Genomic DNA, 25,987 nt, shown 5'->3' with positions numbered 1-25,987 from the left:
GTGTGTGTGTGTGTGTGTGTGTGTGTGCTGGTGAATTCAAGTGAGTATGTAGGTGCATGTACCTGGTACTGAATTTGTTTTGTATGGTTCAGCTTACTGGTTATAGTCTATTATCAAGGGAGACCTGGTACTGAATTTGTTTTGTATGGTTCAGCTTACTGGTTATAGTCTATTATCAAGGGAGACCAAGAAAGGACCGTGAGGCAGAAAGTGAAGTAGAGACCGTGACAGAGCCGACTGGCCTGATCCCTCTAGCTTGCTCAGCTACTTTTCTTTTCTTTTTCATTTATTTATTTTCTATTATTGAAAGTTGATTTTTTTTTCATTCAATGCATTCTGATTATGGTTCCCCTCCCCCTACTCCTCCCAGTTCCTCCCTTCCTTCCCTTCTTTCCAGATTCATACCCTTTCTGTTTCTTGTTAGAAAAAAAAATAAGGCTTATAAGGAATAATAATAAAATGCAGTAAGATAAACCAAACAAACAAAAAATCAGAATAGGACAAAACGACCAAATAAGGAAAAGAGCCCAAGAAAAAGCACAAGACATGTATATAGATGCATACATTCAAATACACAGGAATCCCTAAAAACTCCAACCAGAAGCCACACTGTATACAAAGGAGCTGTACGGTAGACGGGGGAAAATGCCCCGATTTAACATTATGACAGAAGGAGCCTCCAAAGACACTGTTGAGTTTGTTTTGTGTTCCTGAGTAGAATCCTGTCGGCTGCTGGGCTTGAAGTCTAGCCTTGCCAATAGTTTGTTTTCCCAGTGAGACTCCCTTGGAGAAAACAAAATTTTCATTTGCAAGTGACTGTCAATTAGTGACAGTTTCAGGGTCTGCTCTAGGTCCCATCTGGTGCAGACCCATGTAGGCCCTGTGCGTGCTGCCATGGTCTCTGTGCGTTCATACATGTACCAGCCCTGTTGTATCTAGAAGGCCTTGACTCCTTTCTGTCCTCCACTCCCTCCAGCTCTTATACTCTGCCTTCTCTTCCTCAGAGTTCCCTGAGCCCTGACAGGAAGGATTTGATGGAGACCTCCCTTTCAGAGCTTTTCCAAAGTCTCTCACTCTCTGTGTAAAGTCTGACTGTGGGTGGGTCTCTGTTTGTTCCCATCTGCTGTAAGAGGAAGCTTCTCTGGTGATGGCTGAGCAAGGCATGGACCTATGAATATAGGAGAATGTCATTAGGAGTCATTTCATTGCTATGTTCCTTTAGCGGAACAGTAGTATTTGCCCCGCCCCCGCCAGGTCCCTGGCCTATCTAGTCTCCGGTTCTAGTCACCCAAGCAGTTTGAGTATGGGTTCCAACTCATAGAATGGGCCCTAACTTATTTTTATTTTTATTTTTTTGTTTTTTCGAGACAGGGTTTCTCTGCATAGTCACGGCTGTCCTGGAACTCACTTTGTAGACCAGGCTCACCTCGAACTCAGAAATCTGCCTGCCTCTGCCTTGGGCCTTAACTTAAATAAGATATTGGTTGGTTACTCTCACAACCAACCGCTATTATACCAACGTAACTTGCAGGCAGGTCACTCTTGTAGGTAGAAAGTTTGTAGGTGGATTGGTGTTTACCGTTCTCCCTTGGTAGCAGGCAGAGTAAATTCCAGGATTAATAATACTGATCGATAAGGGTGAAGGCTCTAGGTAGGCTCCTGCTTGACTTCCCTGTGTTCAGTGAGTTGTATAGGTGCTGTCTTCAGCAACAGGGCCTTACTGTTGACTTGTGGAGGGTCTTGGCCATAGCCTGGATTGCTTTCATGTTCCCATAGAACCTCTTTGGCTAACAAATTGATTGGGTATGACCCATTCCCAGTACTAGACGCTTCATTTGGTGATGAGAGATGTCTAGTTGGGGCTACATCTCCTCCAGTATTTGTCAATTTCATTTAGCAGCCTTATATATGTTATATTACAGGAAACTTCTATTGTATTAGGTTTCCAAGTGACCCTTCAAATGGCCCCTAGTTTTAGCTCTTCCCCCCCCATACTCCCTCCTTCTCCCCTTTCTTCCCTTCCTCTCTGTTTGATCCTCTTATATCAATTTCCCCCAGTTCATCCATGCACAACTATCTGTTCTAGTTCCCCTGCCTAGGAAGGTCTACCTCTTCCCCTAGTCCCTTACTCTCTACCTAACCTGTGTGGCTATACAAATTGAAGTTTGCTTATCAATGATTTAACAGCTAACATCCACATATAAGCAAATACTTAAGTAAATACATACCACATTTGTCTTTCTATATCTGAGTTACCTCACTCAGGATGATTTTTTTTTAATTATTTATTATATGTAAGTACACGTAGCTGTCCTCAGACACTCCAGAAGAGGGCATCAAATCTCATTACAGATGGTTACGAGCCACTATGTGGTTGCTGGGATTTGAACTCAGGACCTTCGGAAGAGCAGTCAGTGCTCTTAACCGCTGAGCCATCTCTCCAGCCCCAGGATGATTTTTTTCTAGTTTCATTTACCTGCAAATTCTATGATTTCATTTTCAATGGCTGAGTAATATTCCATTGTGTAAATGTGCTACATTTTTTCTTTATCCATTGATGGATATCTAGGTTGTTTCCAATTTCTGGCTGTTATGACTAGAGTAGCAGTGAACATGTTTGAGCAACTGTTTCCATGGTAGGATGAAGCATCCTTTGGGTATATGCCCAGTTGGTATAGCTGCATCTTCGGGTAGATTGATTCCTATCGGTCTGATGAACCAGCACATTGATTTCCATAGTGGCGGAACAAGTTTGCACTCCCACGAACAATGGGTAGGTGTTTCTCTTACTCCACACCCTCTCCAGCATGAGCTGTCACTTGCATTGTTGTTTTAGCCACTCTGACTGGTGTAAGATGGAATCTCAAAGTACTCTGATTAGAATTTTCCTCATAGCTAAGGATGTTGAATATTTCTTTAAATGTTCCTTTTTCAGCCATTTTTGCTTCATGTTTTAAGTTGTTGTTTTTTTTAATCTGTATCCCACTTTTAAATTTGGTTATATGTTTTCTTGATGTCCATGTTTTGAGTTCCTTATATATTCTGGAATCCTTTTATTTTCATGAATGAAGTCCCATTCATTAATTTCTTAATTATTGGTCTTAATGCCTGTGCTATTGGTGTTCTATCTAGAAAGACTTTTCCTGTACCAGTGAGTTCAAGACTTTTCCTCTTTTCTGTCAGATTCAGTGTACCTGTTCTTAGGTTGAGGTCTTTGATTTATTTGGAGTTGAGTTTTGTACAGGGTGATAAGTATGGATCTATTTGAATTCTTCTATATGCAACCATCCAATTTGACCAGCAACATTTGTCGAAGATGCTGTCTATCTTTTTTCCAGTGTGTATTTCTGGCTTCTTTATCAAAAATCAGGTGTCCATACGTGTGTAGACTTATTTCTGGGTCTTCAGTTCCATTTCCTTGATCAGTAAGTCTGTTTTTGTGGCAATACAATGGTAGTTGTATTGCTATAGCTCTGTAGAGCAATTTGATATCAGGGATGGTGAATCCTCTGCAGTTCTTTTATCATTCATGAGTGTTTTAGAAATGACTTTGGATAAACACAACTGAAGTACTCCACCACTATAGGTCAGGGCCTCCTGCCCAGGAGTAATACTGCCCACAGTGGGCTAGATCCTCTTATATCAATTAACAATTTAAAAATAATGCCTCCCGGGGGTGGCCAGATGGCTCAATAGGTGAGGGCACTGACTGCTCTTCTGAAGGTCTTGAGTTCAAATCCCAGCAGCCACATGGTGGTTCACAACCAACTGCAATGAGATCTGAGTCCTCTTCTGGTGTGTCTGAAGACAGCTACAGTGAACTTATATATAATAATAAATAATTAAAAAAAAATGCCTCCCAGAAACATGCCCACGGGCCTGTCTGATTGAGGAAATTCCTTAAACTGAGGGTCCCTCTTTCCAGATATTTCTAGGTTTTCAACGAGTTTACAAAAAACAACCAACACAGGTAGCAAGCCACACTCAGGTGTGGACACGAAACACTCACGACACAAACGGGTTAGAGTGCTACACACGAAACACTCACGACACAAACGGGTTAGAGTGCTGCACACGAAACACTCACGACACAAACGGGTTAGAGTGCTGCACACGAAACACTCACGNACACTCACGACACAAACGGGTTAGAGTGCTGCACACGAAACACTCACGACACAAACGGGTTAGAGTGCTGCACACGAAACACTCACGACACAAACAGGTTAGAGTGTTACACAAGAAACACTCACGACACAAACGGGTTAGAGTGCTGCACACCAAACACTCACGACACAAACGGGTTAGAGTGCTGCACACCAAACACTCATGACACAAACGGGTTAGAGTGCTACACACGAAACACTCACGACACAAACGGGTTAGAGTGCTGCACACGAAACACTCACGACACAAACGGGTTAGACTGCTCACCAGACTCCAGAATCAAGCTCAGACCTCCCGTTTATCCCACAAGTCTACCTTGGAATAACTCATCCATTTATCTTCCTTTATCCCACAAGTCTACCTTGGAATAATTCATCCATCTATCTTCCTTGTCCTCGCTCCAGGATTGTGCTTCGTGGACAAGAGATAGTCAACTCCGTGGTTCCCCGTTCCAGTGGCATCTTTGACTTTCAGAAAGCTTATGAGTTGTCTGAGGAGGAGGTAAGTGTGGGAGAGCTGCTCTTGAGTCTTATGATCTACAGATTTGAAGACCTGACACAATGTCCCAGGAGCAGGACCAAGAGCAGCATCCATCGGTTTCCACCGGGTGACCCCAGACGTTCCATCCGTCCCTTCTATTCCTGAACATAGTCATTGATAAAGCCATGGCATGTCCCGGGCATTCCTTAACCCCCAAATCTACTTCCATTTCCCCCTTATAGGCCCTGGATGTCAGTGACCACTTTCCAGTTGAGTTTAAGCTACAGTCTTCAAGGGCCTCCACCAACAACAGAAAATCTGTTTCTCTGAAGAAGAGAAAAAAAGGCAGTCGCTCCTAGGTATCACGCCGCCATTGTTTGTTTGTGTTTTTGTGTTTTTTTTTTTTTTTTGGTTTTTTTGTTTTTAAGCCATTCCTTGCTTCCAAATAAAATGGCGCTCATAGGTCTAAGCTATCTGTATGCTCAGGAATTAAGACTGGCCAAGCTTCTTTCATTGTCCACTTGAGTTAATTTTGCCTGGACCAAGTCTTCTGTTATATCACCTTGACCCCCCGTGCCATCGCTGGTACCCTGGGAAACACTGCCAGTACTCAGGCAACAGGCCAGACTTGGCATGGCATGATACTTTATGATGGAGCCAAAGAAACTCAGTTGCCTGGGGTCATGCGGGGAAGAAGAGTGAAGGACACTCTACTGTACTGTCCTGCCTGTCCCTACCCACAGCCCACCCCTACCCACACCTCACTCCTACCCACACCTCACCCCTTCCCCTCAGGCCACCTGTGCTCACAGCACTGTGGATAAGCTATCACCATGTCCTGAGCTCAGTCTTCAAATATCATGAAGGTTTCCATTATCTGACAGCCAGCCTCACTTTGGACGCATGCTCCAACAGTGTCTTCCCTCCCTTTCTCCCTTTCCTCTTCCTCCTTGTGCCCCTCCCTGCAACAGTGACCACACAGTGCTTGTCACCGCGGCCAGCACTGCAGTTCACGCCAGCACAAGCCCCACTGGCCGGCTTGGACCTGAGGGTTCGCTCCCTTCCTGCCACTTCTGGGATCTGCAATGTGGTGCCATCTTGCTTGTATGCGGGGACCCGTTTTTGTGCATTTCGCTTTGTTTTCCTGGATATTCTTTACTCTTGCACATGAGCACCTGTACTTAGGAACAGAGAAGAACAACGACCCGTCTGGCCCTACTCCCAGTCTCGGAAGCAACCCCTCCACACAGCTGTGAGCTCCCTGAAGGCATCTACACATAAACCAGCGCCATGTGTAACCTGAGGCAATACAGAGTATATGACACTGTAAATATGGGCTTGAGTTGTTCCTTAATGTACTGGGAGCTGTGTGCCTTTGATGTGAGAAGAAAGACTGTGAGTCCTTGTGTTCGTCAGCTCCGTCATCCTGACAGATGTTCTGAGATCATCGTCCTCCTAACAGATATCCCAGATCATCTTAGAAGGAGGGGCTGTATTCTGACTTGTGCTTCCAGAAGTTTCGGTTTATGGCCCTTGACTCTGTTACTTCTGCGTCAGCGAAAAAGAGCATGTGGTGGAAACACACACACACACACACACACACACACACACACACACCACATGCATATGAGGTGGGCTCTTCTGGCCTCCACAGGTCAATATACAAGGAAGAAAGGCACTCATACACATAAAAGAAAGATAGACATGGGTTGGAGAGGCATAAACCCAGTTTCTGTCCCAGAACAGTCTCTCCCATGACCTCCAACCAAGCTCCACCTCTTACAAGTGATCTGGTATAACAGCAAGTCTCTTCTATATATACCAACTTACCAAGGGAATAAAATCAAAAGTGCTCTGGTTAAGTTGGAGGAGATAATGCCTGGCTCATCTCATATCGAGATTCTATTGTCTAGTCTTCAGGGGAAGACGGCAAGGCTGTTGAGACTTTGGAAGAGTTCACCATACCTAGAAACCTTCCAGTCCCCAAATGGTAAAGGATGCTACTCATATATGAGCCAGTTCTGGAGAGGCGGGTCCTCTGACCTCTGCACCCATGCACCAAAATTTCCCTGTCTGGTGTGGCTAGGACAGGAACCCAGGCTCCGGGCAATGGGCTTAGGACTCACTAACAGGGAGACGGGGAGGAGGTGGACTGGACATCAAAAGGCCCTTTGCATGCCTCTGGCTTTGGGGTTGTCTTAGTCAGGGTTTCTATTCCTGCACAAACATCATGACCAAGAAGCAAGTTGGGGAGGAAAGGGTTTATTTGGCTTACATTTCCATACTGCTTTTGATCACCAAAGGATGCAGGACTGGAACTCAAGCAGGTCAGAAAGCAGGAGCTGATGNAGAAGCCATGGAGGGATGTTCTTTACTGGCTTGCTTCCCCTGGCTTGCTCAGCCTGCTCTCTTATAGAACCCAAGACTACCAGCCCAGAGATGGCACCACCCACAAGGGGACCTACCCCCTTGATCACTAATTGAGAAAATGCCTTGCAGCTGGATCTCATGGAGGCATTTCCCCAACTGAAGCTCCTTTCTCTNTGATAACTCCAGCTTGTGTCAAGTTGACACAAAATTAACCAGTACAGGGGTCAACACCCTGAAGTTTCGACCCAGACTGCATGTTCTTCTGCCCCTGCCCAGTGGCAGGTTAGAGTTACAAATGGGGGTCTCTGCAAGCTGTCACTGCCAAACTCAGACAGACAGAGTTATTTTCATTCTTCATGACTGAGTGTTGTATAAACTCCTGCGCATCTTGGTCGCCAGGCTAAGGGCCCTCCTTTTATGCCCCCCTCCCTTCTTTCTCTCCTTTATTTTTGAGAAAAGGTTCCATGTATCTCAGATTGGTCTCAAACTCAGCTATGTTGCTGAGGATGACCTTGAACTTCTGACCCCCCGTTCCCACCTTCCCACTGGATGAGTCCCAGTGTTACAGATGCCAGCCACCACTCAAGGTTTCATGCAGTGCTCAAGATAGAACTAAGCAAGCACTTTGTGTGCTAGACAAGCACTCTACTTGCTGGACCCCAGCCCTAGCCCCTAGGCTGTTCCCTAAAATGTGTTGCCTGGGCTGTGGGATGGCTCAGAGGGTAAAGACCTTTGCTGACAGCTCTGACAACTTGAATTTGATCTCCAGAATGGACACGATGGAAGGAAAGGGCCAAGTCCATCATGTTATTCTCAGACTCCACATGTGAACATGCCCCCTCCCAATAAATAAATGTTATAAAATTAGAATATCAGAGTAAAAAGTTGTAGCCTTAACCATCTCGTGGAATTCTGATCACAAGTAATGTCTGATGCTATCCACATTCTGTAGTTGAGAAGTTAAACAACTTTCCCAAGATCACACAACTAGAGAATAGAGAGCCCAGAGCTGACACATTTACTAGACCCAGGTAGGCACGGGTTCTGGGGGTGTGCTGGGGAACACAATAATTTTAGGGGTCACAGAAGTGATACATTTTTAGTTGAAGAAAAAAATGCATTATGCAATGCAATTTTTTTTTGTGTAACCAACATAGATACAAAATATAATTTTCAACTTTTTTTTGATAAAGGAATGGACCTAGGAATGGGAGTCCAGCTAGGGCCCAGGATGGTCCTAACAGGATGCTTAATTGCCTTTGCCTGCAGAGCCAAAATCCAATATAGGTCTGTGTACCTCTAAAGGTCATGTTCTCCTGAGCATCTTCTAACACGGATGAGTGAACCCAAGTTCAGCTCCAACAGGGAAAGCCTGGACCAAGGCCAGCATACATGGTCTTCTACCGCCACCTGGTGACTTTTCTGGGAACTTCTGTTTAGGGTTCAATCCTAGCACCCACACAGCAGCTCTCAAGAGCCTGTAACTTTAAGGTCTGATACCCTCACACAGACATACATGCAGGCAAAACACCAATGCACATACAAATAAAAATAAATAAAATAACCAGGTAATTTAGGATGACGATCTAGGAAGCAGCCAGTGCCCCATGTGTCGGGACTCCATGCTAGAGTAGGGCATAGGGAGACCTCTCTAGGCTCTCGTGCTCTGGGCTCTGTATTCTCTAGCTGTGTGACCTTGGGAAAGTTGCTTGACTTCTCAACTACAGAATGTGGATAGCACCAGACGTCACTTGTGGAAGTTCACACATTTGTCCCACACATACACGCACATGCTCTCACATGCATCCGTCATCATCATCAACCCTGAGTTCTATCAGATTAGACGTGTCTGAAGCAAACATCCCACCAGCCAACACACAATCTGAAATTATCTAGCAGCCACATTTTTTTAAAGTAAAAGTAAACAAATAAAATAACATATTTTGTAAACGGAAGCTCGATAGTCCATGCGTGGGGGTCAAATCTAGCCCATGTGCCTTTGGTTTTGTTTTTTGTTGTTTTATGGGAACACAGCTATGCCCAGTGCTTTCTGATGCTTCCGGCCTGTCTCAGCCGCACAGCGGCACAGTTGAACATCTGTAGGAGTGGGACCAGATGGTTCACAAGACTGAAAACACTCATTCTGCAGGCCTTCACAGGGAGACGGATTTAAACACTCTGCCTTTGCAATCTTAGAATCACCGGTGGTCCTGTTCACGTTTCCTGCTGCTCTAAATCTTCAAACAAACAAACAAAACCCCAGGAGCTTTTTACACTCAGAGGACATCTCAATGTGTGAATGACATTTAAAGTGCTCAGTTACACATGTGGTTCATGAATACTCACTTGGAGATGCAAGCTTAGAAAAATGCCTGCAAATCCCATATGGGTGTTTATTAAATATACAAGCAGTCCATCTGTCTGCCCACCCTTCCTTTGTTCCCTCCCTTCGTCCCTCCCTCCTCCCTCCCTTTTTGGTCTTTCTGTGTGAATGCTTGCGTGCATATGTGAGTGACTCTGCATGCCTACAGCCAGAAGAGGTTGCTGAGTATCACCCTCTATGACTTTACACCTATTTCTTTCAGGCAGGCTCTCTCTGAAACTTAACCCTAGTGACCCCCCCTGACTGCCCTGCGGGCGTTACAGGTATGAGCCAGATGTCTGGTGTCTTAGGTAAACACAGTGGTCTAGTCCACAAGATTACACAGCAGGCATTCTTAACTGCTGAGGTATTTTCTGGCCCCTGCCCACCGTCCTTTTTCCATATTAGGACATGGTCAAATGTAGCCCAGGCTGGCCTTGAATTTGCTATGTAAACAGGGATGATGACTTTGCAGTTCTGATCCTTCTGCTTCCACAGCCAAACTTTAGAGGTGGCCAAACCTCCTTCCTGTGGTGCTAGGGACCTGGGGGTTGAACCCTGGACCTTGTATGTGTCAGGCAATGTCTCTACTTTCTGAACTAGTTGTCCATCCTCCAGTAATTCTTGGATGGCCTTTCAGGGGAGATTAAGGCATAAAAATTTAAGACAGCTGCTGTTAGTAATGAACCTATTTCTTGATTCACACCTTTAGGATGGTATTAGCTATATGGCATTGCCCCTGGGAGAATGGAAGTCACAGCCCTTCAGAAGGTCATTTAGTAGGGTCAGGCTGGTGTGCAGCATGCTCATTGAGGAAGCCGCTCCTCTTCTGAGCAACATGGACTTGTTGCTAGAGACATCTCAATTCATCACCCACACGGATAGAGCCAGGTACCGTGCCGGAGGACTGCTAAGCGAGACTTTAATGACTGACAGACTGTGAGTGTGACCTGCCACAGGGAGCTTGCTCCAAGACCGTCCTCCTTCCTCACTACAGACCTCTCTTCACCTTCTTGAGTCCCAAGATATGCCCTGTTATGTCCCAGGAGCCCAGCAGAGGCCCCAATGACTCCAGTAAACCCAGTGGGTGGAGTGTTTGAGTAAATTCAGCAGGTGTTTTCCCAGCAACTCTGCCACGTCAGGCTGCTGGGTGATTCCCAGGACAGCAAATTTCCACAGTGGTTCTTGGTCACACTGTCTGTTTTTTGTTCTCTCTCACTCAAGGCTAATTAGGGGAAGCCAGATTAAGTTAGTTTATTCACCATTTTCAGGAGCTAGTTGTCTGTAAAATGTCAGGATAAAGGGACAAATCTGTAAAGGGTTGGAGAACCCTCTGGAGGTGGCTCCCGAGAGACTCCTTTGTCCAGTTCACTCTCTTCAGACTGACAGTCTGCCTTTTTTTTTTTTTTTTAATTAGATTGGAGAGTACCACAATGCCCTGACTTCACAATGCAAACTTGTAAATGTCATGGTTGTGCAGAGCTATGTGCAGGTCTGGGCTCGCTTCCTACAGATGCCTCCTAAGCAGTGAGGTACTGTGGACACCTGTGCCTGCCAGGACTCCATGGGGCACAGCTTTTATGTCTGGGATTGTGTTTAGGAATGCTTTCCACGCAAAAAGAGGAAGACCCATCAATATGACCCCAATACTGGACCAATAAGGACTGGTGATCAAAAGGCAGGTGTGCTGGGCTGAATTCTGGGGATGTTGCAGTCTTCACTGAGAGAGTCTTGCCAAATCGCCCAATTGGTAAACAGCTCATTGATGATGTAGTTAGGAAGTGAGGTCATCTAGAGAGGCATGGGCCCTGTCCAACATGCTTATATCCTTATACCATAGAGGTTTTGTGAAGACAGGTCCTGTGGGATCTCTTGATTCCTGGATCTCCAGCCTCCAGAGCAGCAACAGAATGAAATTCTATTGTCAGAAGTCTCCCAGATTTTCATAGCATAGGAGAATGGATACAGCAGGGAATGAAGATCTGATGAGGAGTTAGATCACAGCTGGGGCTCCAGGACAACCCAGGGACAGGTCAGCTGTGTCAGACATGGGGTTAAATGTGTGGAGGTCCTTTCTCTTTATTCTTGCTCCGGGTTCATGGTGATAGGACACAATCCAGCTGTCACCCACCTAGAAGTCACATGACTCGTTCTCATTAATAGAATGTGAGGAGAGTTAGTAACAACACTTGTCAGCACCAGGCTAAGGCCAAGGTGGTGAAGCGTACGTCTGCTGTCAGGCATGGGAGCCATGATAATTTCAGGCAAGAGCTCCAGGCCAACCTGAGCTCTACATGAAACTTTATCTCAGGAAAATCGAGTGAGCAAAAACTCTAAAACGGATTCTGAAGTCTGCGTCATTGGCAGAGCCACCAGATGAGGGGGAAACATCTCCCAGGACGAGCAGCCAGGCAGCTGCTACCCAGCGTCATACGGGGCTAGGCTGGAACAAATACATCTTTAATGAATGTGGGGAAAAGAAAGAAAGAAATGTTATCTTTATTGGTTTAAAGAGTTGGGACTTGGGAGCTGCTCATTGCAGCACGTGAAGCAGGGCATCTCTGCAAGATGCAGGCTCTGAGAGGTAAGGGAAGCAGCCAGAGGAGAGGGCAAGTTCTTCCCTGAATTGTAGGACACAGCGGGACAGAGCAACTCTGCTGTAGATACTGTCAGTCTAATGCAGAAGAATAGCGTAAGAGATTGGTGCTCGCCTATGTACCTTGCAGGCTCACAGGCTCTTCCTCTGTCCAGGCCTGCTCATGCGGCATTGGATTTCCCCAGGAAAAGGAACAGCATTGCCAGTGATGGATGCTAGGATGTGGCAGCTTTGCAAGCAGTGGAGTCCTTGGTGTGTAGACAGGAGCCCCAACATAGGATGACAGTACACCCCAGAGGTGTATGCCCGTGGTCACTTCTTCAGGTCCATCTTACCCGAGGAGGTGGGACTCAGCAGAACATGGAGTGAGGTAGGGCTGGGTCGAAATATCTCCCACCTGGCTGGTCCAGATGGATGACAGGGGAAAAGGAGCCACTGAGGCCTTTTCCAAGCCAAGTCACATGATGTCATCTGATCGCCGAGGGTTAGGGAAAATGCCATTTTTGATGTAAAATGACTTTGTGATGGGATGAGTTTTGGCATGAGCCGGTGTCCTGTAGTCCTTCATGAAATCCCCTAGAACACAGCAGAGGCCTGGATGAACAGGGGTCACCACTATTCTCCTGCTAGTGCCTCCCCCCATATGGTTGGGGGTCAGCAATGATGTGCTGTTAAATGGGGGGGGGAAACATATCTTCTGTCACTCGGGAATAGCCACTGCCTTTCAGTGTCCCCGAGCTCTTTCCTGAGGATGCTCAAAACTCCTTACGCTCCATCAGCTAGAGGCTGCACAACATGCCTTGGAAACTCAAGGCCTTGCACAGGCCTCTGGCCAAGATCTGTTTTGGTCAGCACTCAAGCTATTTGCCACTTGGGCTCCTCACCCAGCCCTAAGCTCACTTACCACGCTTCCTACTCCTGCTACTGTCAGGGCTGGCCCTCATCCCACTGTACAGGAAGATCTCTAGGGGCTGCCCAAGGCCAAGCTAGCTCCCCAGATGCCCACCACTGCAAATTCTGCCTGCCGAACCAATAACAATGGCCGTGATTTAATAATAATTAATAATAATTGTACTAATAACTATTCTTGTTACCACTTTATTGAGCACTTACTGTGTCTGGGGTATCAGGCTGTTGCTTTATATACACATAAGGGAATTTTTGACTGACCCAGCTGGAACCTGGATAATGTCCCCTACACTCTTCCCTGAATCTTCTTTGAACCCTCTGGGATGAGCCACCTCTCTGTTTATAATTAGGGTAGGTGGCAGTTATCAGTCAACAGAAGGTCTGGCATCTGTTTCCCATGGGACACCTGAATTGAGTTTGGGTTCAGGGTGTAAGGCGAGGCTTATGGAATGTTCTAGAGATTCTGGGGCAACTGTGGGCTTAAGTGGACAATGGTCTGCCTTCTGGTTATAGTTCAACCGCACCCTAGCAGCCAGGGAGCATTCAGAATCAGGCTACCGGCATGGCTGCTGATACTTTCAAGTCTGGGTTGCCGAAGAAAGCATGGGCTGTCCAGTCACATTTGGACTGCAGATACTCATCTTTAGCATATGCTCCATACCACAGTTACTGTACACTTATACAAAAGTTATTTGTTACCTTTGTATCCCGTGTGTGTATTTGCAAAGCCTACCAACACAGTGGCTTCACAGACAGCGAGCATGGGCCCGTGAGGCAGAGCAGGGGAGGAAGACACCATATCCTGAGTTAACTCTTACTCTTATAGTCAGTGTGGTTCACAGACCAGCAGCACCAACACCTTTTGGGAGCTTGGCCGCGGTTCAGTGCGGAGCTCTGGCCTAGTATGTGTGAGTGCCCTGGGATTCCACCCCTTGCTTTAACAGCTGACTCCTATGTCCAGTAAAGGACTAAAAAGAAAACCCACCTCACACCATGGCTGTGCCTGCCACTAGAGCATATATCTACTTATCTGCCCTCTATGAAGGGACCCTGTCAAAGTGCCTGGCATACATCAGTTGCTCAATGGAATCTGCCAAATGAACCAAGAAAGCAGACTTCCAGCGCAGGCTGAGTTTGCCTTCTCAGCCCAATTGCTCCCAAGATCCTTTGAAGGGAAAGCTGGGATTCAGAATCCTGCTCTACCCCCGTGGGCTGTCCCAGGAGGATTCCACAGAGGTCACATCTCACAGGGCTTTGTGATCCAAATTCCTGTCCCAGGGTCCCTTCATACGACTTCCCCAAAATGCTGAGACAAAAGGCAATAGGTTATTCCCATTTCTCAGATATAGAAACCAAGGCCCCGAAAAGAGAACATTTTCATGAGATCACCCTGTCCAGAAGCAGTAGAATCAGGATGTGAGATCTCCCCAAACCCATTCCAAACAATGGCCTTGTTTTCTTGTTCACATTTAGTTTCGGTTTTGAGGGTTTTTTGGGGACAGGTCTCATGTAACTCTGGCTCATGCCAGGCAGAGCTGAGACTGACTTTGAACTTCTGATCATTCTCTCTCTGTCTCTCGAGTGCCTGAGTTAAGTATGCACCACCATGCTTGACATGTCCATAGCCATTCATTTCACAGCCACTCAGTGTCAGTTCCAAGCAGGCACTGGGAGGCTGTGAAAAAAAATAAATCGGGAAATCTTGGAATCCAAGAAGCCCTCCAGGCCGAATGGGCACACAGACGGCTGACTTGGCGGTTCTAGTGAGGTTCTGTAGACTCAGCAAGAGCAGAGGTACCGAGTGGGGTGTTAAGATGCCTGGAGGACTCTGGGAGGGTTCCTTAGGGCAGGTAGCACGTAGCCTGGTGAAGGAAAGGGGAAGGTGCAGGGTGTGTTCTAGAAACCAGGCCAGACACCAATCTGCAGGTAAGAAGTCTCCTGGTCTGCTTGCAGGGTAGTGAGCTAGTTTGGTTCTTTTCAGGAGGGAGGTAGTAAAGACCGAGGCTGAGGAGGAAGGTCAGTCCAGTCCGAAAGCCTGGAACGGCAAGAGTGTAATGGTCTTACCCACATGCCAGCCATACTCCCAGGAAGACACCATCGGGTACTTGTACTTCTTCTCTGGTATCACTTGATGCCGCTCCTTGAGGTACAGGGTCCGGCCCTGGCCATCATGGGAGATGCCTTCGAAGAGCAGCTTCAGAGTGGCTGGGGTCGGGGGCTTCATTTCTAAGTCCTCTGGCCTGCCCTCCCCTGCTGTGTACTGAAGACCTCTTCTGGCTTGCCTCACTCTGCTTCCCTGGACCCTGCTGGTCTCTGGCCATCCTGCTTGCGCCTCTTTTCTGACAGGGGAGCCTGTGGAAGGCACTGGGCCTGCTTTCAAGACTGACCCAAAAGGGACCTTCTGGGACTGATTCCTGATCTTGGACCCCTCTTTCAGGTACTTGTGTCCATAGCGGGCATTCCAGGTGGTCCGGGTAAACACCTCCTTCTTTATCCGCTCCCTCCAGTAGGCCTGGCTTGTGGGGTTCAACAGATCCCTCATGCTAGGGGACCCAGGGGAGGGAAGGAAGATTCTTCTTTCTGAAGCTCAGCAGTCTGTTTGGTTGGCTGGTGTCTGTCTCCAAGGAAACGTGTAGCCAATGAGAGCCAAGTTGCCGGGCTGCTGGAGAGGAGGGGGCGGGATGGTAAGGGGTCTAGGGTCACCTATTGGTGGGCTAGGCCAGGTCAAGCAGGAGAAGAAAGCAGAGCCATGGGCCAGTGAAATAGCTCTGTGGGTAAGGGTTCTGCCATGCAAGCTCAATGGCTGAGTTCCATCTTGGAACTCAGCGTGAAAGGAGAGTACTGACTCTCAAAAACTGTCCTCTGACCTCTCTAGTTGTGACTGTACTCACACGTCACAGCACCCAGACGCACACATACACAAGCACACATGTACACACATATACACACATATGTAAATGATACATTTAAAGAAAGAGAGCAGAGTCTGGCCCTGACCTTCCCAGGGTAACAAGTGTGTGTGTGTGTGTGTGTGTGTGTGTGTGTGTGTGTGTGTGTGTGTGTGTGTGTGTGTGTGTGTGTGTGTGTGTGTGTGTGTGTGTGTATGTGTGTCCTACTCTTTTCCAGGGGCCATATGCTGAGTATTCCCAGGGAATACAGGAGCCACTGTCCCTCTTCCACACAACGAATCCTGAAGAAAACTGCTATATACCAGGCACCCACATGGACCCACAGAAGGTCCAGTGTCCACTGTCAAGAGTCTTGGGCATGTAGCTACAGAGCTTGTCATGATAACTCTGTGGCCTCACTCCCTAGAGGCTCAACCCTGTCACCTGCTAGTAGTGACTTGTCTGGACACAGGGCAGTTGTGGGAATAAGCATTAGCATTTGGAGAATGATGTTTCACACTGTGGAAAGTATTGGTGCAGAGTCTGGTTTATAGAGCCACCTCTGTCAGTGTCAGCTGGGATTTAACATGTTCCTTTTAGGAGCTAAGTGCTCTGCTCTGCTCTGCGGCCTCAAGCTAGCTCCTGGCTCCTGGCTTCCTTTCCAGGTATAGAAATGAAAGTATAGGAACATGCTGTTAGCACCAAGTCACTGCTGGTATGTGGAGGGTCACACCTGTCTCCCATAGACCCCAGGCTGGGTCCTTTACTGCTTCAGCACATTCCCATTCTGACCAGAATTTTTTTTCAGATGTGAACAATGAGGGGGCCCAGTGACATTAAGTATTTGTGCTGCAGCAGGATCCTGTATCTGTCAGACTTCTGGTGCTATGGCCAAAAGACATAAGAAAAAAAATTAAAAAGGCCAAAACCAATTTGTTGTGGCTCAGTTTGGTCTGGTTCACAGTCGCTTGGCCCCGCCCTATGCTTGGGCAGAAAGAACAGTGTGGTGGCCAAAACAGGTAGATGTGAGCTCATCAGCTTGTGGTGGCCAGAGAGAGAGGGGGGAGAACAGAAGGGCCAGGGTGAGAGCCATCCGACAGCACAACCCAGAAACAGGCTTCTTCCAGCCAGGCTGCCTCCCATGTCTGTCCAGCTCTCAGTAATGCCACCGTACAAACCCATCAAGGGCTTATCCACTCCTGAGGTCAGAGCCCTCAGCAATCACTCCACTAAAGTCCTTTGCATAGCAACCTAGTCCCCAGGACATGAGTCTGTGGCAGGCATCTCAGTTTCAAACCATGACAACTCCAAAACCTCTATCCAACCGATGGACACAAAACTCCTGGTGAATGTACAAGCAGAGAGCGGACACAGGCAGGCAGGGGAAGGCTCAACCCCACCATAGGCTCTCACAGCTTCTGCCTGTCCTGGAAAGGGCCACCAAGGAGGCCATCCGTGATGCTCCAGGGCCCTTTGTCTTTCCATCCTTTGCTTTGTATGCACTTATTCATTCATCCAACCAACATGTGTGTGCTCCAGACTGCAAGTCAGGTACTGAGGAAGATACACAATGTCGGGAGATGGGGAGGGACAGCTTTTATGATTCCAGCCTGTAAGGTCCAGGAGGTAGTTACAGCAAGATTATCAGGTTGGCAGCGAGACAGGGGAGCCTTCCTGGTGGGGGCGCTCTTGGACTCAGATTACAACTAGAAACATACACTAACCAAGCAGAGTTGGGGAACAGTGGGCAGCCTGGGACCCTCATCTGAAAGGTGAGCAAGCTCAAAGCTGTAAAACCTTCCTAAGCCGTCTCTGAGGGAGGAAGAAGGCTGGAGGAGATTTGGAGACTTAGATTTAAACGCAAACCAAGCACGAAAGCCTGGGCCTACCGTATTTCCTATGGACCGCTCAGGGCAGGCCCCAAGTAACTTCTCGACTCGTGAGTCAGGCTGCAAACCTTGGTTGTCCTACTGTGTGCCAGGAGTTACCCCAGAAGTCCCGTGCCCAACAGGAATAAGAGTTTCCTGGCTCTGCCTGGCAGAGCACTGATCAGTAGTTCCAGCGTATTTCCCCATTTTGCAGATGTGGGCACTGAGGCCCAGAGACCATTCCTTGAATCGTCAGCTGGGTAGCTGCAGGGCTGGGATTGTTAAACTTGAACCTGTTACATCCTAATTACTGCAAGTCAAGTGCTTCACAGGTTTCCACTCCTGCTGCCCAGATCCAGTTCCCAACAGGCTCTGGCCCCATAGCCCCGCTGAATCTCCTAGGTCCTACCGTTGCTGGAAAAACGGAGGCATGTGTTCTGTAAGGTGTGGGCAGCTTGGGGGAAGTCAGGGGTAGGGCATGAACCTCCCAGCCTGTGCTTAGAACCATTACAGAATCATCTCCCACAGAGGGAGCCAACACACCCCAACATCCAGGCATCCTGGAAGCTCTGGTTTGCTCAGGCCTGTGGGGGATAAATGGGATGAACGAAAAGGGGTCTTAGCTGAGAATGTAAGGCCCCTACTATCTCCCCATTTTACAGATGAGAGCACGGAGTCACTGCCTGAGGGGCAAGCCCCAGGGCTGAGACTGAAATTTAGACCTGAAGTTGCTGCAGCTTAGACACACTGCTCGCTGAATCCTCACACACTGGGCCATTCTGCTATTCAGACAGTGGGGCCCAGAGACAGAATCTTTGCTAAACTTCCCTCTCCGAGAACACCCTGCCCAGGTTTAGCTGGACCCAAAGAATGTGCCCCGCCTCAGTGGTGACTGGGCGAGCCTACACATCCTGGTGGTGTGGAAGGGTGGGTAGGTGGCCAGACAGAGGGAAGCACTGGCAATAAAAGGCCAGTAGATTCTTTGTCCTGGGGAGGGAGATAAACAAGTCCAAAGCTCAAAGCACCCTAGGATACGTGCCACAAGTCAGGCTTTTGATTCCGGCCTCCCTCCCGGCTGCCTTTGAGAATTGCTGAGGAAGAGAAAAAGGGTGTGAGGGGTGGGTCCTGAAATTCCACATACATGAGCTGGTCCCCACAGCCTTGGGGGCCCAGACAAAGCAGAGAAAGATCTTTTGTTTGCAAGGGTCCCTCCCACCATGCACTTGGCCAAATCTTTAGGAAAAGGCCAAAGGAAAAAGAAACTGAATCCAGCTTGTTTAGAGCCTCTACTTTTGACACTTACAAGAAAAAAAAAATAGTGAATTTTATTAGGTGACGCCCACTTTGGTTTTTGACCTAGGTCTCTCCCGTGGTTTGGAACTTGTAATTAAGTTAGGCTGCCTAGATGCTTTCATATGCCCAATCTTTTCCCATGGGTGCTGGTGATGAAACTCAGGTGTTTTACCACAGGGCTGTATTATATTCTCAACTCATTCATTCTCCCACTTAGGTACAGATTTCAGGGGTGGGGCTGGGACCACGGCTGTGGGGTAGATTACTTGTATTAGATCGGCTCACTAATTTATAAAAACAAAACCAACCAACCCCAAACCGGAATACTCCACTTCCCCAGTGTTGGGTTTGCAAGCTGTAAAAAAACAAACCTAAGGAGCAAGACTAAAACACTCATTTCCCCTTAATCCTTTCGATGTTTTTCATTCTGCTGCTCTGAGTAGCTTTGGCTGTCCTAGAACTAGCTCTGTAGACTCGAGCTGCTGGCCTCAAACTTGAGATCCGAATGCCTCTGCCTCCTGTGCGCTGGGATCAAAGGTGTGTGTTCCCACTACCCTACGTACTGAGTTATAGAACAAATACATCAAAATGTGGCTTTTAAGGCCCCTTGAAATCCTAGAACAAGTTGCCAAGGGCTAGTGTGAGTGAGTGAGTTGGTTAGTATATTTGCTCCTTGTAGTCTCCTAGCAAGCCCTCCGTGGGCTGCAGAGGGCAGTTGGGAGGTAGAGAGGATGCCCAGGGTGGCTACACTTTCTTTTGGCCACTGAATAATGACATCCTGGACTCATTAGCTTCAGCCAGGGCACAGGAAAGCCAAGCAGGCAAAGTCAGGAAGGACCTGGCATTAGGCCCACAAGTTTCAAAGTTTTCAGGGTATTGACACAAATAATAGCCTGTTTCCATGGTAGCCAAGCCCAGGTGCAGATAAGAGCTGCCCTCTGGTTCTAGGCACTGAGAGCAACAGGTCTCCACCCCATAGGCCCTGATGTCACAGACAGCAATTGCGGGGGTGGGGGTGGGGTGGGGTGGGGTGGGGGCGGGGNGGGGGCTGCACCTCAAAGCTAAAACTATCATCACCTACTGGGTGCCAATCACCAGCCAGCTGACACACACCCTTGTGTGAGGCCCATCCCTGACAGAGGGTGTCCGTAGAAAGTAACAAGCAAAGAACTGTTCCTAAAAATACCAGTGGGAATTCATGGGAACCTCCCCCCCCCCCCACCACACCAGCCAGACTCGGCCAGTGAGGAGTCAGTGTTTAGATGCTAGGAGACCTTACACCAAAGTCAATGTTTAGTGTACAAACGCTGCCTCCTCCAGCAAACCTAACTGGGCTGGAGGGGATAGATGAATGGTGGCATCCCTGGGCTTCTCTGGCAAAGCCAGCATCGAGCCAGACATGCTATGTGAGGACTCTTCAGGGAGACCACAGCCCTACAAGAGGCCAGGAGTCTAAGTGAGGTTTTCAAGGTACAGAGAAGAAAGGGTGCATCCGCCTTACCTCCCTCCAAGCTCAGAGGTAAACAGATTATCATTGTAATATTTAGCCAGGTAAGGGAAAAAACAAAACCAGAATACAATAGAGAAAGCAGAGCAGGGGATGTAGTTGGAGACTGCTTGCCTACAACGTACAGAGTCCAGGGCTTGATCTCAGCACAGGCTACACTTTAAAAGGTCCCCGTTGGCTACAGGGAGAGTTCCAGGCTAGCCTGGGATACAAGAGACCCTGTCACATACATATACGTGGTACCATCACTAGAAATGATCCAGATTCCCTGCCTGAACCTCTGATTCCCGCACTCCTCCCAGACTGGAGGCTTCAGGGCCTTTCTGTCTCCATGGGTACTGCCGGCTGTTGTAGGACTCTGGTAACCCCTCTCCTCCGAGCCGCTTGCCTGCAGTGTGATGTGTAAGAACACCCATTCTTAGTCAGAAGGTACATGCCCAAATCTATCCCCATATGAGGTCTGGGTCTGTATGCCTGGTGGAAACTGTACCCATGTTTGCTCTGTCATATGTAAACCGTCAACCGACCACTGTAAGGAGTCATAGCTGGAGGGTTAACATCAGCAATCGTTTCTCCCGGGGAGGGCAGGTGGAGGCACTCAGTACTGGGTCGAAGGGTGCAGGGGTATGTGACAGATCCTATCTGAGAACATGTCCCAGAACACAGATTCCTGATGGTATCAGGCAAGAGGCCTGCTTAAAAGCCATAGCCTCTACCTGGGCTCCTTATCTAGGATTCTCAAGAAGTCATGATGGCATCAAGGCCCACATGTTCTCTCGAGTCCCTTGCCTGAGGCTGGCCCTGGCTTCTCAGAAAAGGACAACCCTTTGCTTGCAAGAAAAGGACTGGCCCATTGTCAAATAACATCTGCACTCAAAGATATGGTGGGTGGGGGTTGATCAAAGGCCCACACCACTGGTTCTGAAGACTCCAAGAATGACAGGGAGCATTGATGGAGCAAACATTTTATTTAATAAGTTATAAGATACACTTTCCAGTCGGCATTTGATTCCAGTTTGGTCTCCGTGTCTATTCCACCTATACTCCCTTCACATCTAGCTTCAGCTGCTCCAGGTCCTAACAGGTGGCTTTTAGCACCCACACCTCTCCAGCTGCTGTGCCTTGGTGCGGGACACCTACTCCACCCCTGCCACATCCATGAGAACCACCACACCCCACTGTGTGTTTGTGTGTATTTAACACTTGCTCCAGCCATCTGACAGTCTGACAATGCTTATACCAAAGCCTTTAGAGACCTCAGATGGGTGCATGTGCTAGTGTCTTGGTCATGAAGGCCTCTCATGGGTCATAAGAGGGGTACCCATCCCTTCCAGCTTTTGCAAGGAGGAGGTCCTGAAATAATTTATCAATGGCTTCTGCCATTTAGCAGATGCCATGGACTCTTGGGGGCAGCTGGCAGAGGCTCTGCATTTGGCCATGAGCACATGTCTTCAAGGCTGTTAATAAGCAGGCAGGTGCAGAATTCCAAAACTGGGGTATGGAGTGTTCTGCATGCCTTCTGCTCCAGAGCTGGCTTTAGGATGAAGTCAGTGATCAGGACCTCAAGATGAAGCCCAGACATGGAGTGTAATCTGGGTCAGACTTTCTTACTTGTCTAGTCTTGAGGAAAGTGGGTTGCAATGTTCTTTGGCAAGAGGGGTGCAGGAACCCCCTCTGCAATGACATTCTTGTTTGGTTAACGCTTGAGTAGACCAGAAACTTAGGAAAGCCAGTCAGTCCTGTTGATGTTCTTGTTCTGTCTTCAATGACTTTTGAACGCAAGAGTCTTGATTTGGGCAGAGTGTTCTGCACTTTTTTGGCCCCAGCTTGCTTTGTGAAGATGTTCCACATGTCCTCAAGTCAAGTCTAGGGCACCAAAGGCACTTGGAGTGAGCGGCAAGTTTTGGGATGGGGACTCTGGCCCACCAGCAGGCTGTGGACATTGTAAAAAATGAATTACAAACTAGCAACAAAAGCAACTGGAAGGGACACCTCCAGCATCGGCTATATGCTGTTTTAAGGCACGGTGACATGAAAGGGGCTCCCGGGGATGTGCTCTTCCCCCCACTTCACAGCCAGGATGTAATCTCCCCTCTCCTTGACGACGTATGTGACATTGTACTGTTGCTTGCCCACATGCTTCATGGAGACCTCTTCACAGGGGGTGGTGGGCCCGTGGACCCCAATCAACAGCATGTTGGACCCTGTAGGAGGAGAAGGTTGTTACTGATCAGATGAATCAGGACAAGCAGAGATGTGACAAAGGGAGGGAGATGAGGGATAACTGGCCGAGCTGGGATGGTGGCACCAGAGTCCTTTCCCTGGTGGCGAAGCGTGACCATGATCAGCAGAGACAGCCTGATTTGGGTTCACATGCCAGTTCTCACACCCTCTGCTTTGGTGACCTCAGACAAGAAAAGTTCTTCCACGCTACCTAAACTGCAAACCAGGAAGGCCACTAGCTGCCTCTTTTTTTTTTTTGCAAGACACAGATTCTCTGTGTAGCCCTGGCTATCTTTGAACTACTGGCTCTGTAGACCAGGCTGGTCTCAAGCTGAGAGATCCACCCATGTGCACCACCACAGCTAGCTTCACTAGCTGCCTCTTCAAGCTTCTGTATGCCACAGAAGTGACCGAGTCAAACCCTTAGCACCCAGAACTACAGAACTGCCAGCTGTTAGGGTCTTCTTATTTTTGAGAGAGCCTTAGGGAAAGTACACTGATTCTCACTTGGGAAAAGATCACTTCTAGGTGATCCCATTAAGCAACCCATGAAGGAGCAACCGACTTCCAGTCCAGGTGTGCTGGGCACCAGAGGCAGGCAACTCAGCACTGAAACCTAAGGAAATAATGTACATGTGTGTGAGGGCATCAGAAGACCTAGAACTGGAGTTACAGACAGGGTGAGCCGCCGCGGGCGTGCTAGAAATTGAACAGAGGTCCTGAAAGGAAAGTATTGATTCAGGACCCCCAAGACCAAATTCTCAGCAAAAGGAGATGTACTCGTCCAGAGGGACAGAGTGCAGGGAATAAGAGACAAACGCTGGAAACAGAGGAAGAGGGAGAAGAGGAAGGGAACGAAGGAGAAGGAGGAGGGGTTACTTGTTCGGGCAGACAGAGGACTGCTCCTGGATAGATAGGAGACAGACATGTGCATAGGAAAATCTGTTCATAAAGGTAAAATGGGAAACCCCATGTTAGGATGAGGTGTTTAACTTTAATTGGGCATGTTAATTAGGTGAGCCAAGGCAGCTTTTGATAGCTAGGTAGTCAGCTCTAGGAGGAGGAAGGGGCTAAATAAGGGACCAGACCTTGGGGGCTAGCTTAAGGAATGTAATCTGGTTTTCAGCAAGGCATAGGAAATGGTGGAGAAGGGCAAGGCTGACAGAGCCACAGCCACAGTGTTCTAGCTGGCCAGAGTCCCTTCAGGTCCTCTAGAAGGGTAGCCAGTGTTCTGATCGGCTGAGGTGTCTCTCCAGCCTAAGTCAATTTTAAACTATGGATAAGCTGGGCATGGTGGCGCACGCCTTTAATCCCAGCACTCGAGAGGCAGAGGCAGAGGCAGGCGGATTTCAGAGTTCGAGGCCAGCCTGGTCTACAGAGTGAGTTCCAGGACAGCCAGGGCTACACAGAGAAACCCTGTCTTGAAAAACAAAAAACAAACAAACAAAAAATTATGGTTAAAGCAACTGGTATCAGAGAAGTGGGTTAGGCAATCAGTTCACTTTGCTCATGTGATATTAAGAGCAGAAGGACAGAGGAAGAAACATGATTATTTCTAAGTTGGGGAGGGGTGGACTCTGCAGACGATCCTACAGTGAAGGACACTGAAATAGGAGAGTGTCTCGTCTATACCAGCCGGATGCTAACCCTTCCCAGCAGACCCATGCTGCCTACCAGCTTTGCTGCAGTCCACCAGGAAAGAACTCTTCTGGCCTACAAAGGCCTTTGACAGCCCTGCCCCCTTGGAGGTTACTTTGCTGGCATCAGAGGACGACTTGGGGATGGCGCTATAGCACGTTTCCGTTGAGGATCTGGTTACTGACTCCACCAAGATGGATGAGGTCTCGTTGGCTGAGCCCGGGCTGACCAGACGTTGGCCTAGAACATGGGAAAGAGGGAGGTGTGAATGGCTAGGCCAATGGGTGTTTTGTGTGGAGCGTGGTCCTGTAAGCCCGGAGGCAAATATACCCCTTTATAAAGGATCCAGAAAAGCTCCAATACCTAGATACAAAAACCCCTCCATCCGTATTTTAGATTTGCATATACATCTGTGGCAGGTTTCAAATCCAGACCGCTGTGCATGGCCAGGTAATCAAACTGCCATGATCCATGACCATCATTGGGTTTTTGGTTACTTTTGCTTGCTTTTTTTCTTTTTGACAGGGCCTCATTTCACCAAAGCTTGTCTTGGAAGCCTGGTCTTCCAGTGAACTAGGGTTCCAGGAGTGCAGTACTAGGCCTGGCTTGCAGTCCTTGCACTGTTACTTTTAAAAAGAGAGGGTCTCACTGTGTAGCTCGGACAGGCCTCAAGCTTGCACTCCGCCCGCCTCAGTGTTGTGTGGTAGGTAGACCGTAAGTATACACCCCAAGCTATGTCCTAAGTCCTATTCTTCCTTAGGGTCTCACACAACTAAAATCTGGTTTTCTCGGCAAATGGATCAGGGTAAGCCATGGCTGATAAGGCCTAGGAATCCCTCCATAGGATTAAGACCCAGTAGAATCCATATCTCCTTATTGTTGTGGTTTCTATGGAACGCTTTATATAACGCATATAATGGCTGGGAGATCCGCAATGGACTCTAAGCATGAGAGAGGATGATTTTCCTATCCGAGTTTTATAATTTTTCTACAGTGAGTCCACATTACTTAGGTAACAGAGAATCACGTGGCACAGAAGGGACTTAGCACGGAATGTACGTATATATGCATGTATGTTTGTATGTATGTATGGTGAGCTTTATTGTTTGGTATTTCAGTATTTTTTAAGAGGGTAGGCTTTATAAGATATATATATATATATATTTTAAATTCAGAAAGTGAGGATTAGAAATGAGGCCTGAGTTAAGCCAGTATATGTTATTCCAATCTGTAAATACTTCTTCTCTGATAGAGACAGAACGCCACCCAGCACTCTTTGCTAACTTCTTCCCTCCCTTACTCTAACCAATTAGCCTTCCAAGGCTGGAACACACTGGATTCAGACACACTTATTTTTTTTTTTTTTTAAATGTATTGATTTAGTGTGTATGTACCTGTGTGAACTTGAGTGTCATGTGCATGCAAGTTCCTACTGAGGTCAGGGAACAGTGCTAGATTCTCTGAAACTAGAGTTGCAGGCATCATCAGCTGCCCGTGCTCTCAAACACGGAATCATCTCTCTAGACCCACACACCGGCTTTTGCGTCTTAAATTTAAGAGTCTTCTTAGGAAGACTACCGGTTTTTGTTTTTTGTTTTGTTTTGGTTTGGTTTTGCATTTTGGTTTTTGGAGACAGGGTTTCTCTGTGTAGCCCTGGCTGTCCTGAAACTCACTCTGTAGACCAGA

At 47.8% G+C, this 25,987-nt stretch overlaps 3 protein-coding genes across 6 annotated transcripts in view; 1 reads left to right on the top strand and 2 right to left on the bottom strand.

The window, feature by feature from the left end:
* The window catches only part of Dnase1l3 (deoxyribonuclease 1 like 3), a 29,866-nt gene extending 23,902 nt beyond the window's left edge, over positions 1 to 5,964 (top strand). The window contains exons 7-9 of one of the 2 annotated variants that reach the window (XM_021204066.2): positions 4,572 to 4,668; positions 4,890 to 5,006; positions 5,619 to 5,964. In XM_021204066.2, coding sequence (XP_021059725.1) covers positions 4,572 to 4,668; positions 4,890 to 5,006 — 214 coding nt within the window. In that variant the 3' untranslated portion in view covers positions 5,619 to 5,964. Of the gene's footprint in view, positions 1 to 4,571; positions 4,669 to 4,889 lie in introns of both variants that reach the window. The other variant, XM_029541760.1, reaches the window with a different exon arrangement.
* An 8,937-nt stretch (positions 5,965 to 14,901) lies between these two features.
* On the bottom strand, positions 14,902 to 15,426 carry LOC115064557 (protein ATP6V1FNB). The gene has a single exon (XM_029541677.1). The coding sequence runs from the start codon at positions 15,424 to 15,426 to the stop codon at positions 14,902 to 14,904; it is 525 nt and encodes a 174-aa protein (XP_029397537.1).
* A 5,963-nt stretch (positions 15,427 to 21,389) lies between these two features.
* Flnb (filamin B) overlaps positions 21,390 to 25,987 on the bottom strand; it is a 134,003-nt gene continuing 129,405 nt past the window's right edge. For all 3 annotated transcript variants that reach the window (XM_021203093.2, XM_021203094.2, XM_021203095.2), the window contains 2 exons: positions 24,338 to 24,541; positions 21,390 to 22,644 (listed from right to left, as the gene is read on the bottom strand). In XM_021203093.2, coding sequence (XP_021058752.1) covers positions 22,457 to 22,644; positions 24,338 to 24,541 — 392 coding nt within the window. In that variant the 3' untranslated portion in view covers positions 21,390 to 22,456. The remainder of the gene's footprint in view (positions 22,645 to 24,337; positions 24,542 to 25,987) is intronic.

This window comes from Mus pahari, chromosome 8 (genome assembly GCF_900095145.1).
Source record: "Mus pahari chromosome 8, PAHARI_EIJ_v1.1, whole genome shotgun sequence".
NCBI lineage: Eukaryota > Metazoa > Chordata > Mammalia > Rodentia > Muridae > Mus > Mus pahari.
This window is presented reverse-complemented; position numbering and strand designations above follow the sequence as displayed.

What these genes read in the sequence shown, in the direction of transcription:
- LOC115064557 (XM_029541677.1), bottom strand. Translation starts at nt 15,426, where the DNA reads ATGAGGGATCTGTTGAACCCCACAAGCCAGGCCTACTGGAGGGAGCGG.